The sequence below is a fragment of the Caloenas nicobarica genome, chromosome Z (assembly GCF_036013445.1).
Source record: "Caloenas nicobarica isolate bCalNic1 chromosome Z, bCalNic1.hap1, whole genome shotgun sequence".
Classification (NCBI taxonomy): Eukaryota; Metazoa; Chordata; class Aves; order Columbiformes; family Columbidae; genus Caloenas; species Caloenas nicobarica.
The window spans coordinates 36,619,263-36,633,406 of record NC_088284.1 but is presented as its reverse complement, the minus strand read 5'-3'; the positions used below and the strand labels follow the sequence as shown (position 1 = coordinate 36,633,406).

At 43.6% G+C, this 14,144-nt stretch overlaps 1 protein-coding gene across 2 annotated transcripts in view; it reads left to right on the top strand.

Moving 5' to 3' along the window:
* The first annotated feature begins 849 nt into the window (after positions 1–849).
* Positions 850–14,144, top strand: part of KCNN2 (potassium calcium-activated channel subfamily N member 2) — a 69,142-nt gene continuing 55,847 nt past the window's right edge. Inside the window, exons 1-2 of one of the 2 annotated variants that reach the window (XM_065657635.1) lie at positions 850–1,965; positions 2,254–2,349. In XM_065657635.1, the coding sequence (XP_065513707.1) occupies positions 850–1,965; positions 2,254–2,349 (1,212 nt within the window). Of the gene's footprint in view, positions 1,966–2,253; positions 2,350–14,144 lie in introns of those variants that run through there. The other variant, XM_065657636.1, reaches the window with a different exon arrangement.

Genomic DNA, 14,144 nt, shown 5'->3' with positions numbered 1-14,144 from the left:
ATTACTCTGCCTAAAGGAGCTTCAGGAATGAATTATTCAGCGAGAGTTTGGGAGGGAAAGGACAGAAGGGGAAAAGGCAAAATGGTAGCAGGCGACCAGCCTAAGGACTGCATTGGCACTGCGCGCCAGGAAACCGGAGCCAGGCGGAGCGACTCGGTGGCACCGATCCCGTTTCACGGTAAAGCTCCTGCCGAGCCGCCGGAGCAGCTCTGCAGCCCCTAAACCAGCCGCTAAACCAGCCCCTGCAGTGCCCGGGCGGCGGCCTCGCACCCCGCCGGCCGGCCGGCCCTCCTCCGGCCAGCGGGAAGGCGCGGCCGACACAAGTGCCCCCCGCGCCCCTTCCTGACAGGCCCGGCATGTGCCGGGGAGGGATCCCCGCGCCCCGGTTTCCCCCGGCGGCCCGCGCAGGCCCCGGCCCGAGGCCGCGGCGCGGGCGGCGGGAGGCGGGAGGCGCAGGCCCGCCGGGGCGGCGGAGGGGAGCGAGCGCGGCGCTGTGTTTTGCAGGGCGGCGGCGGCGGGCGGGAGGCGCCGCTGGACAGCTCCGGAGCGCGGCGCCCATGTTCCGGAGACGGCGCAGATGTGAGCGGCGGCGGGGAGCGGGGGGAGCCGGGGAGACCCGCGGCGGCGGCCCTTCCTGGCGGGGGCGATCCCGGGAGCAGCGCGCTCCCCGCTTCCGGGAACCCCCGTGTTTCCGCGGCGGGCGGGGCGGGCGCGGGGGGCGAGGGCAGCCCTTACCTGCGGGCGCGGCGCGGGCGGAGGCGGGATCCCTGCGCGGGGCGGGGCGGCGGGGGATCCTGCGCCGCCCCCGCCGCCTCACGCCGCGGCCGGTCACCCCCCTCAGGTGACGTGATGCCCGTTGTTTTGGTCCGCCCAACCAATCGGACGCGGCGGCTGGATTCTACGGGAGCCGGGATGGGCCCTTCGTGGCGGCAGCAGGACTCTCCCCTGCCGACCATAACGCATTGCGCAGGGTGCACCACCGCCCGGTCCTGCTGCGGCTTTAACGGCCCCGGCATGGACGCGCCGCGGCAGTTCCCGGCGGGCTTCGGCTCCGAGCAGCAGCAACAGCAGCAGCAGCAGCGCCCGCCGCCGCCGCACTGTCAGCAGCAGCAGCACGGCCACGACAAGCAGAGCCTCCAGCAGCAGCAGCAGCAAAGCCCATGCCTCCAGTGCAACAACTGCGCCTACTATGGGGCTGCTGCGGCAGCCGCGGGGGATAACCTGCCCCTGCTGCTCCGCGCCTCCTCGCCCCTCTCGGGCGCCTTCCGGACTCACTCCTCGCCGCTCTCCTCTGCCGCCTCCTCCCGGCAGGGCAGCCAGCTGAACGTCAGCGAGCTCACTCCCTCCAGCCATGCCGGCGCGTCCAGGCAGCCTCACCAGTACCCCCAGTACCACCAGTGCCACAGCCTGCAGCAGCAGCAGGCAGCCAGCCCCAGCAGCAGTGTCAGCAGCGGCAGCACCCATCACCACCATCACCACCACCAGCAGCAGCAGCAGCAGCAGCAGCAGCAGCGCCGGGAGAGCAACCCCTTCACCGAAATAGCCATGAGCAGCTGCAGGTACAACGGCGGCGTCATGCGGCCGCTCAGCAACCTGAGCTCGTCCCGCAGGAACCTACAGGAGCTGGACTCCGAGTCGCAGCCGCTCCAGCAGCCTGTCTCCAGCCCCGCCGCAGCCGGCACCCCCGCCGCCCCGGAGATCGTGGTCTCCAAGCCCGAGCACAACAACTCCAATAACCTGGCGCTCTACGGCCCCGCCGGCCCCGGCCCCGGCCCGGGCGGCGCCAACAACGGCGGGGGCAAGTCCAGCAAGAAGAAAAACCAGAACATCGGCTACAAGCTGGGGCACCGCCGGGCGCTCTTCGAGAAACGCAAGCGTCTCAGTGACTACGCGCTCATCTTCGGCATGTTCGGCATCGTCGTCATGGTCATCGAGACCGAGCTCTCCTGGGGCGCCTACACCAAGGTACCCACCGCCTCACGCACGGCCCGCCTCGGCAGCCCGTCCGACCGCCCCCACGGCCCCGCGGAGGGGCGGCCCCGGCCCCTCGGAGAGCCCGGCGCTGCGGGGCTGCCCGTCCGTCCCCCGTCCCGTCCCCGTCCCGAGGCGCTCCCCGCGCCCTGCGGTGGGGTGCCGCCGGCCCCCGCTCTGCCGCCGGCCCCGTTAGGCGAGGTGCCCTCCTGGGGGCTGTGGCGGGGCGGGAGCGACCCGTGCCCGTGGGTCTCAGGGACAGCGATGTCTTTTCTCTTGCAGGAGTCGCTGTATTCTCTCGCTCTGAAATGCCTTATTAGCCTCTCCACGATTATCCTGCTTGGGCTCATCGTCGTGTACCATGCAAGGGAAATCCAGGTAACGTTTCCTTCTGTGGGCTGGCGAGTGCTGCTGGTATATAGCTGCGCGTGCAAGGTGGTTTGTGTAAGGGCACAGTGGTGCTAAGTACTTGGCACGTCGCGCTGGTTCAGAGAGCAAAAGTGCTCACTGCTGATCTGCTGAAGTTTGGTAAACGAACCTCAGCCCTGGAGAGAAACACAGTGGGCATGTATTCACCAGGAAGTTTGGCCTGCCAGGGATTGTTGCCTGCAGTTGTGATATAGGATCGCTTATCCCTGAAGTTATTACGCGCTTTCTCGGTGACATGCCTGCTGTCTTCTGTAACAGATGTACAGCAACAATCTTTTGTTTCCCAATGACTAAATTTCATGCCATGCATTCTCTCTTGATGGCAAGGTTAATTATCTTCACCATGAAAGGTATGTAATCTTCACTGCACTGTCCCAGATGTGAGTGTACGCTAGGAGAATGTTTAAGAGGAGGGGGAAGACGTATGTTTGACTTGTTTTATTTAGTGTCGCACAGCTGCTAGGAATGTGACAGAGGAAAACTGTCAAGAATGGAAGGGCTAAAGGTAGGAGAAACGTAGTGATCAGAGATGCAGAATAAGTCTTACAAATGCTGTCACAGGTTTTTGTCCAAGGGACTTAGTTCTAATTTCATTTGTAATTTTTTTCACCAAGAAATAAAAATTTAGCATTCGGCTCAGCTGAAACTTACAACAGATTTCAAAGCTGGGAAGGTAAAAATAACTTACTCATAGGTACATTGATGCTTTTGCTTTTTCAGATTACTTAAGAGCTTTGATACTTTGATACTTTGAGCTACAAGCTGAAATGACAGCTTTCAAGGGCAAAGACGACTTTTCCATTAGTACCAATCAGAAAAAAAAAAAAGAAAAGAAAAAAGATTAAGAATTGTATAGTACCCTGCTTCCATGCAAATGAATGCTGTAGTTTCAATGTGAAGTGGTACCATAGTCTCCTACTTAGGGTAATGTTAGAGAAGTGTTATGTTACTGAAGACTCTTTGCCAAATTGGATCTTGTTGTGCAGTCTTTGCATATGCAAAACTTCTATTCCTGGCTCATAACGCAGTTGCTCTGCATTAATATCAAAGATATTGAAAGCTGTTTAATGATATTGTAGTCAATAAACAAGTGTTCTGGTGAAAGAGCATCTTTATAAACTACTAGAGTACTAATGAAGAGGTTTCTTTATCTGTATAAAAACAAGTAAGTGGTGCTGCTGCAATGAGGGAGCCACCTTCTCTGGTGTATCTTCCCACAAGTGGTGATTGAGGCATGAAGAGCAAAGCTGAAAGAAAATCTAGGTAAACATTTGAATTACTCTATGCATTTTCTAGAAGCTTTAAATTGAAAATTTTATGCAAGATAACTGATTGTAGGTCCCTATATGCATCAGCTTATACTGAGTAGTTACTCCAAGATTTGGTTGTGTTTTTTCTCAGGTAAATAGTTACAAATTTTCTTACCCTTAGGAGTATGTTATGGATCAGAAAAGAAACGATCTTAAAGAACTAAAGTTGTAATTCTGTTTGTTTGTTTCTTTGCGTTTTTTAAATCATTCATTGTAAATAACTTCCTAATGTATGGGACTACATGGAAGGAGTTATGCAATCATGTGACTTAATCAAGGTTGATATAGTTCTCAGTGCTGCCTGACAGTACAGAACACAACTATACCTGCCTGTAACAGCAATATTTTATGTTTTCGCCTGAGAGACGCTGAAAACTGCAGGAGTCATGGCAAGGCCTGGAGTTAGCTGCAGCTTAAAGGGGCTCTGTCATTTATCTTGAAAATGAAAAGGAAGTTCTCTTTTTCAAGGAGGCTGTTAGAAGGAAAGGGTGTAGTACCACCCTTAGCTATTAGATATCTGATAACCTTTTAATTTAGGCACAGTCTGGTTTTGTACACACACTTGACTTTTAAAAAATAAGGTGAAGAACATGCAGAGCAAAATTTATGTCCACCTATGGTCAGAAATTTGTTACACTTGACATGTGAAAAGGAGTATGTTTAAAATACTTTGGCTTAGGAACATAAGGAATCTTTTCCAGGCCAAAGAAAATACTGTGTAACCCTGATAATGCAATATTTTAAAAATAATTTTTAAAGGTGACAGTTTACTGAAGGCCACGTGCCTTTAATTCAAGGAAATATCCTGCCGTGTGCAGTAGAATGAATCAGGTCTGTAGAATCATGCCTACAGATGGTTGGCTGTGTCGTGGAGGACAGTTTGCATCAGCTATTTGTCAATCCTGTTCAAATCTGAACATTCCTTTCTAACGCTTCTTGGAAGCTTATTTAGACTTTACCAGTTGGTGTAGTGTAAATAAGCAGGAGTTCATTGATAGAAGAAAAATTGTTCTATAGAACAGAAGAAGGTCAATGTATTCTGCTTGCAGTGTGTTATGTTTCATACTCCGGTAGAAGCAAACCAACCTAAACATAAGTAGATTTTTCCACAAAGCATGAGACAAAACATGTTGGGAAATAAAAAGATGACAGTTTAGTAATTATTACTGCTTGCAGATTTAATATTTAGAAATTCCTGGTGGTCTAAAATGCTTGCAAATGGAAATGGGCAATCTCATTCTTTTCAGTAGTATGTGACCTTGATTTATTGGTAGGAAGTCCGAACAGCCATGCTGCAAGCAAGTCTATGGCTCTGCCTAGCAGCACAGCAGGTGACTCTAGTCTTTCCTTGAAAATGACCTTGCCGGTATGATTTGCTTTGAAGACGGTCAGCTAGTCAGTTAAACCAAACTCTGGAGTTTGCTTGTCCCAGACCTGCTGAACATTTCAAGGGAGTTAGAAGGGAAGTTTATAAAGACTTGCAGGGATTCCTCCCGGGAGCTGTGGACGTGAAGACAGATGAGTTTTCCATCTCGTCCTTTTCGGCCGGTTGGACCGGGCAGTGGAGGGGCTGGAGCACCTTCCGTCTCTCGAGGCGGGGGGGGAGGTTTTCCGCCGCCCGTTCAGCACCGCAGACAGCTCCGCGCGTCGGCACGGCCCGGCGCAGCCGCAGCGGCGGGGGCCCCCGCCCCGCCTCCAGGTGAGCTCCCCCGGGCAAGAGTCGGTAGCCCCGCGTTCGAGACCCGTCAGCAGCCGGGCTTTGTGTTTGAATTCCCGGGAACTTGCCCAGAGCTCTGCATCTGAGGGACCGAAGTCTCCAGAAGGGTGCGGCTGCACTATTTAAACCAGAATTACTGTATGGGTGCTGTGTAGTTTTGTGGTATGCTGGAAATGTTAAAATACTTTTGTCAAATAGGTTTTCAGTTGTCTCGCTGTATTAGTTTTTCTGTATCACTTTAAGAATAAAGCAGGAGCTATTATTCAATTTAATAAATGTTAGTGCAAAGAGTATAATAAAAGTCAAATGAAACCTGGTGGATTTAAATGACAGTTCATAGCTTACATTGTCATTTCCAGGAAAGAGAATAGAAATTATAAGCAATTTCCCTCACCCCTCCTAGAAAAAAAAAATCCAAATGAACAACAGTAGCAATGTTGAATCAACCCCAAATCTGTGTGTTCTCCTTTTGGTCCATTGTTGTCATGCCTATAATGCTGTTAAAAACATCACATTTGGGAAATTATGAAATACGCATTGCTTTCTCCCCAAGCGTGTATGGCTGTTGATTCAGTTCTTCAGAGCAAGTGCCCTTTGTTTGGAAGATCAATGGGAAAAATGTAATTCATCATTAGCCCAGCCTAGGACAGGTATTTCTCTGACTATTACTCCACTTGAGAGTTTGAAGAAGGGGAGGTGGGAAGAGCTAAGAAGGTAGCATGATCCAATTATCATAATAGTTTTTGATGTGTAAATTATCCACTTCATGCATAAACAGTTTGTTACTTAATACTGTTTTACATAATTAAAGCAGCAGCATGGAACATGGTTAAAATTCTAGTTCCTACACAACTTATTGTTCCATTCCATATTTCTCTAGTGGAATTCACTGTTAGATCAAAAAAGAAGGTGGAATTTAAGAAAGCTTTGGGTGGCATTTTACATTGTAAAGCTGCAGTTTTTCTACCTTTATTGAAAAGTAGACCTCCCCTTCTCTCTAGTACTGCTGGAGATAGAAAGGTTCTTTTAAGTATGCAGTCCCGAAGTTCTACTGGCACTTTCTTGTATTAGTCAGAGCAAGGGATTAAAATAAAAAATGTCTGAGGTTGCCAGTAGGAGGCATACCATATCCTGATACTTCTTGAGAGATGATGGTCACTGAAGGAATATATCCAGTGGAACACTTTTGCTTTGATGCTGGACTGCTTAGTGTATCCCTTCTGTAAATAAACATTACCTTTCTGTTGCCTGTCCTGCATAACAGTAACCTCAGTAATGCTAACCTGAACCTCTTTCCTTCTCCGTGGTGTAGATGCTTTCACTCATGCAGAAACATGAAAGTTGTTGGTATTTGGTAGAATTGTTGGTATTTGATATAAGTGAATAGAAGTATTTTTATTTTAATTTATTTTTTAATTTTCTCTGTGTCAGTTGTTATTTCTAACCACTTCTAAAATGTATTGGTAGTTCATACTTATGTAGAACGCCTGTGGAAAGCCTTGCAAACTCCAAGGTTAAGGTTAAACCATTGCTTTCACAGCAGAGCCTCCCAGGGCTCCAGGGAGAAAGCACTTTCAGTCCCTAGATGGTTCTGAAGTGGTGAGAAAATAATGTGCGACTAATGCATTTGGAGTGAAACACTCTCAGTCTTCGTTAGCTTTATGGAAAGTTATCATAGCCAAGAGCCCAAATATCTTGCTGAAGAATCAAGAGTCTTTTCTTCTTTCCCTGTTCCTGAAAACTTGAACTAATAGAACAGGCAGTATTAGGGAATGACAAAGAATGGCAATAAATACAAATCTTGACCTGTTTATTGTACAGATATATTCCATAGTTCATGATAGCAATAAGCACTGTTCACGGGAGTTTCATTATCTTATTGGCATCAGTGGAAAGTTCTGCAGTAAAAGTTTTGCACTTGTGAATAAATCCGAAGTTAAGCTCCCTTATGGTTTCCTGCCATAAGAAGTAATGGGTATTCTGCAGGCCAAATTATTTATTTGTTTTTATTTATATTATTGTTTCATCTTCACTGGGGTGGAACGTGTGCATCTCATTAGCTGTTTTGTAGGCAATCTGTTAACTCTGTGCTCAGTCTCACTTGCCTTTGCTTAGGTATCAGGGATTGCACACACAGACTGCAAACTTCAGCTGCAGAAACAAGTGAGTTGAGATTAAGACCACAGAGAATAAGAATAATGAGTGAAAATCAAGAAATAAACTTTGAGTGATAATTTTATTCTGATCTGAAGCCTGTTGAGAATTAGTGATATTTTTTTTTTCCTATTTATTTTAGTAGGCCTTAGATCAGGGAACAACAAGACTCATTGTGTAGCTGTTTTGATCCAGGATACAGTAAATGTTACGGGTGTGCTCTGTCTCCGAAACACAACGCTGTAATGTGTATGGCATTAAAGGCAGGCTAGGGAATCCTTTGACATTGGTTGGCATCCAAATTGATCTGAGGCCTTTTGCATTAACGTGGCACATAGAAGATGCCTCTATTTCCAACAGGCTCCATTAGAATGCAGGAGGAGGTTGTACCTGATGCTCAGGACACTGAATGGTTGGACTGGCCATATCTAGGCTTATCTGTTCACATGCATCTTTGTTCTCAGCATTTTTTTATTGAGGCTGTTAGAAGTTACCAAGACATAGTAGTGCATAATGAAGTGTGAGAAGGTAAGTTATTGCCCCTCTTAGAGGAGAACATTTGTAACCAGAGATCAGATTCTGGAATTGTATAAATTGTGTGGCTTAGATGAAATCAACAGAGATACTGTTGTCTACAGTCTTAGAGGCATTCTGCATGCATATCTTAATTTGAAAGGATTGTACATGTCAGATGCCGGGACTTCAGATCAGAAAATTCTGTCAGGTACTTGACTGCAGCTCTGGTTTGCCTGAGGTTATGTGGAAGTGTGCCAAGACTGACAAGCGTCCATTAATGCTCTTTTGATTCTAGTTCTGGTTTGTATGTGATCTATTAAATGTAGTATTCCGGGCTTTGAATTTGATTTGGGACTTATTTGTGGTCTGTTCTGAGCAACGACCAAAACCAGGAATGGCTGCTGCTTAGGACTTGGGAGAATTAAAAAGCTGTGTAGAAGCTTCACACAACTTCAATCAGCTGTTTTCACTCTTGATTTTGGTGATGAAAGTTGTTGTCACACTCCCTAACCAGAGAATGAATTACTGCTGAGTCTATGAAGCTCCTTTTAAGATATAAATTACCCCTAAGAGAAGAGGCTGTAATTGATATTGTAATTAGCTTTCAGGTAAGGTGGGTATATTGGTCATTGCACAAAGTTTCTTTTATTAGCTGAAAATAAGTATGCAGAAACACAAGTAATTTTGTGAGGAAGTTTCCACAGCTTTCTTTTGTGGAAAAGAGAAAAGTTATTTATCATGTCAACACAAAAAACCCATAGAATTTAATTTCAGTTTTTTCATTCCCCCCACTTTTTTTTTTTTCCTCAATAACATAAACTATATTATATTGAAAAATGTGAATGGAAAAACTTCCATTCAAAAATGTGATATGTGGAATACCTATGTATCACAGTATAACATATTTTTAATGAAATAATGTAAATTGATTTTGTCCCATTATTTTAATGAAAGCTACATTAAGTAATTTCTTCTTATGGCTCTCAGAAGATCATAAGACATTGTCAAGAGAACATGTTTTACAGCTTAGAAAGAATTATTGTGTAAAGGCAGTGGTAGAACCTGAACATTTTATACTTTGAACTGGTGTATGTGAACCCAGGCCTTTGAAACTGAAAATGTTCAGTTAATATTTTATATAATGCTGTTTTAATGTAGTTTCTAGGAATCACACATTTGTAACTTACTGATTCATTCAGCTGTTTCCTCTTGAACAGTCCCTGCAATTGTGCTCCGTCATCTATGTGAAAACAGTCCTTAGTAAACATAGTTTTATATTGACAGTTTAAAAACAAAGGAGAGAAGAGCAATGAATTCTGAAGCAGGTTGTGTGCATCTTCGGAGGTGCTTACTTGTCTCACTCATTTTGGTGGAGACTGACAGACCTTTCAGAACTAAATTCCTTTTAAGCAAATACTAGGCCTTTCCATGACAGATGGAAATGCCCCTGTGAATTCCATATAAAGTAAAAATCAAAGGCTAGACCTTAAATATCTTTATATTTTAAAGTCACTACTCTTAGTCTTTTTAAGAGTAATTTGCTCTGGGTTGGTTTTTGTTTGTTTGTTTATGTTTTCATTTGGTTTGTTTGTTTGTTTTTCTTTAAAGAAACTTATTTATTAAAAGAAAAACCCACTCTGTTGAAGTGGCACCTTCAAAACGTTTATGCATATTAATACTTTACTGCTATCCTGATGAATGGAGGAGACCTGCATTCTGTGTTATGTGACTGACCAACAGGATTGTTTATTGAATTCTAATTGAATATCACAAAGTTACTGAAGAATGCCGGATCCATGAAGGTCAGAGTTAAAAGGCTGTACAGGTGTAACTCTAAGTATAATTTGTATTGCAAAAACACTGTTGCTGGTAAGGATTCATCTGAAGGAAGGGACCTAGCTTGATACTGGATCTGGGTATTCAGAAGATTATAACAGAGGCAAAGGAAGAGTTTTGGCTTGTAAAAGAGCATATCTGAAATAAAAAATAATTGAGGAATAAATATATATGGGCTCGAATCTATAGATTTTACTGTCACCTGTGTGTAAAGAGCTTCCTGAGCTTTCTTACCTATAGTCTGCATAACTGTTGTTGATTGTAGTATTTTAGAGCTTAACTGTGTGTCTTCCATAAATAATTACACATGAGTTCTGTGGTTTGATGTGTAGGTCTAAGTTAGCCTGTAAAGAAGGAACCACATATATAACAAGCATTTATATTGTAGTTTTCATTGTCAAAGGGAATAACCTAGACAAATCTTCTCTCTTTTTTTTCTCCTGTCGCTTAAATGATGCTTTTACAAAAGGGTATGCTGAGACCAAGAGTACAAGTGCTGTGGAAGTAATCTGGGGGAAGGCTTCATAACTACATCTGAAGCTCAGGCTTGTCTATCTTGTAGTCTTATGCTCAAATCAGTCCTTTGTCACATAAATAAGACACTGTTGTTGCCATCCAGCTATGCCTATAATTTTCAAGAGCATCCTGCTTTAGCAGATGTCCCAAACACTGCAATGTAAAATGAATGCAGTGCTCCACAGTATGTTCTAATGAGATACTGTTGCGAACCTTCATGAAGCATTTTATTCCTGTTACAATTGTTTATTCCAGTACTGCAACTTCTGTAACATTACTACAGGTGTAGGCAGACGTTCACACCTGCCATACTCCTGACCTCTGTCAGTAGCGTCTTTGACAAGAATAACTCATTAGGAAGGAATGCTTCATCTTCAGTCTCTTAAAAAAACAAAGATTCATCCCGGGTGGTGAATGGCATTTATTTCTTTTTGATGGTTGTTACGCTTTTAAGAATAAGATCTGTTGCAGCGAGGGAATGAAGCATATCTTTGATTAAAAACAAAAATTGCATAGTAGCTTTGATTCAGTCTGTACCATTGCATCCATAAAATTCACATGCATAGGACTTTTGATTTCAGTCTGTAAAACGGGAGAAAGATTGAATGTTCAGTTGTGGCTAGACAGCACAAAATAAATTGTTTCCTACCTGAAACAAATAATAAATATGGCCAGCAATAATGATTACTGAACATTCACTGATAGCACCTAGGTTTAATTAATTTTTGGTTGAAAGTATTCTCCCTGCATTTTTGATAGAACGTTAGTTAACATTTTTACATGTCATGCGCATTTGAGGTGTGTTTTGACTTCAGAGGAGAATCTTAATTTATGAGTATCTAAATTAGTGGGATCTTTAGAGCCTTTCAATTTAAATGCTAAAGATTTGATCCTTGACAGCTTTGTCGTTATTAAAATATCTTTTCAAGAAGACTTGGAAACTCTTGAACAGACATTGCTTTATGAATAAACTTCTCCTTTGCCCACTGAATGCTCTCTGCCATAGATGTAACATTCAGTTTTGGCCATGCAGCTACAACAACCAGATTGTAGTGGATTCTTTTGATTGTAGATTCCTTGTAGAACATTGGCCAGAGTTGTTCCTGGGCTCTGCATAAGAAATGGGCTGATACAGGAGAAATTTTCATCCATCCATACTCCAGTATAGCTGAAAAGTTACCCTGTGACAGCTACTACTGAACACAATCCTCATCTGAATGGTATGATGGATAAAGTGGCTTCACACTAAGCCCACCCCCTCCTTTTGTTCTCATTCAGGCTTGAGCTTCATGGTAAAAGTCAATAACTTGCATTCTGTTGTGATTTCTGCAGGATGATAGTTTAGAATAACTACATCCTTATGTAGTAGGATAGACCAGTGCTGGGCCTGATGGATTCTCGGTTCAGCTTCCATATAGTTTTAAGATAGTTTAATGGAAAAATGGGTTAAAAAATGATAGAAGACTAGCCATGTCCAGTCCGCTTTCCAGATTTGGCCGTCAAACAGGAAAACAGGCTTTTGTCTACATCCCAGCAACAGAATGGGATGCAGCAAAGCCAGATGAGAAATTTACCAGTGTGGCTGTAAGCTGACAGACTATTCTTTTCCTTTGCCATTTGGCACTTGGAATGAAAATAAAAAAGATGAACAGGGGTTTTTTTATGTCCAGCCTGTGATCAGAGATATGAGCTCATCTAAAATCAGTAAGTCGTGCATTTCACCTGTGACTCTTTTATGTATGCTGTGGTTGGTATCATCCTGTGTTAACTGCTTAACATCAGCGTTTCTGCTATGAACTGTCCTGTTGAGCATAACTGCTGTGAAAATTAAGCTTTCTAAAATCTTATGAAGAGCAATTTTATGTTTAAAACATGGAAGATAAGGGGGTTGGCAGCACTCAATGCAGGCTTGTTTTGTGTATTTAGTTTGCAGACTTCTTAAAAAAAAAAAAAGTAGCTTTGCAGCAAGAGCATCTTTTACCAGAGAGAGCTACTGTAAACTAGACAGCTTTGTCAAAGCTGTAACATTCAAATAGTTAATGGGGCAGCAACAAGAACTGTGTATGCTGGAGGTGTTTGACAGACTATGCCGGGATTTGTGGGTTTGGGGAGGTGGTGGTTGGTGGTTTTTGTTTGTTTGTTTTGGGTTTTTTTGTTTGGTTGGTTTTTTGTTAGTTTTGTTTGTTTGTTTGTTTGTTTTCTGAGGAAGCACCTGGAGTTGTAATTAGTAGTGATCAATTAAAACAGTATTTACCTATAAAGTAAAACAGGTAAATACCTGTAAAGAAACTCGTGCCTATGTTTAACTTTTAGTTGGAAGTTGCCCTTCTTAAAGATATTCTAACTTAATTTTTGAAGCAGTTTGAAGACTTTATCTGCTGTATGGTTTATCCAGAACCCCACTTCAGGCCTTCAGGAGTAACAAGTACTAACTAAATAGCTGCAACGTTGCTGCTCCCTCCCAGTTTTTCTTGCCAGGGTGGATTACAGAGGCAGGTCTCGCAGGAATGCCTCTATACACTTAGGATTAGTGTGTCGCTATGTTTATTAGGATTTTTAAATCCGCAAGTACATTGAATTCCACTCTGCCTCTCCTGCTGCCTAGCTCCTGGTTTCCCTTATTTATCTGGTCATGCCTTAGAACAACGCTTAAATACTTAGATTTTGCATTTCTGTATTTGGACTTATTTTAAACATAGCCTTAAATGAAGTTCCTAGTTTAATGGTGTTTCTGAGACAGTAAAAACTCTACAAGGGCTTTGTAATTCCTCTGGTGCTGATATGTGTTCACCCATTGTCAGTTACATAAAAATCTGCCCAGTTTAAAAAAAAATTGCAAACTTCCCCAAATACCTGAAGTATTTATGTCAAAAATAAACACTAAAGGAAGAACTGAGAAGATAGATTCTTGTGTGTATGATGTGTTGGTACCAGTCATTCCTTAAAAACAAGTTCCTAAGTTTAGAATCACTTGTGTACTCCTTTGGCAGAATGAATGAGCCCACTTTATCTAGCTTCAGATTCAGCGTCTCTTCCTTTAACTTCTGTTTCCCCTATTCACCTGCAAAAACATTGCCAGTTTCTTCAGAGGATACGTATTTTTCTTTTCGATTGGTTCCAGTTTTCCTAGGAGTAATGAAGCTGATCACCCCTGAAGAGAATGAGGGTTTTCTCGCACTGGGAACAGTGGCAGATGGCAGCCATTTTGGGAGATGGCATTTCTTCGTGCAGTGATCTGTAGAACAAATTATTTTTAGTACCGGATGAAGAAAAACAAATCCTAAATGAAGAACTGTAAAATAATAATTTAAAATGGACAACATAAAAATATTGAAATGTTGATAGTTCTCCCCAGTGAGTTTTACTTCTGCAAGAAGATTATAGAATCAGAGTTACTTTATTTCTGAGGTACTTGGGATGGAGAAAAATGTAACAGACCACTAGGTTTCTTTAAAAAAATGCTTTCTAAGATGTATAAAATAGCACAGTTATTTTGTGGGAAGATGTGCTGTGTTCTCCATATCTTCCATCCCCTTACTGCCAAGATCAGTGTAGTAGTTGTAGTAGACCTAAAAGAGCAGAAAAAGTTTTTAAGGAGATTTTTTTTGTTGTTGTTTTGGGATTATTTTATTAGCGTGGTAATTTGTTCACTGTGGTCATTTGTTTATATTTGTGAAAGTGCAAAGGGAACCTAA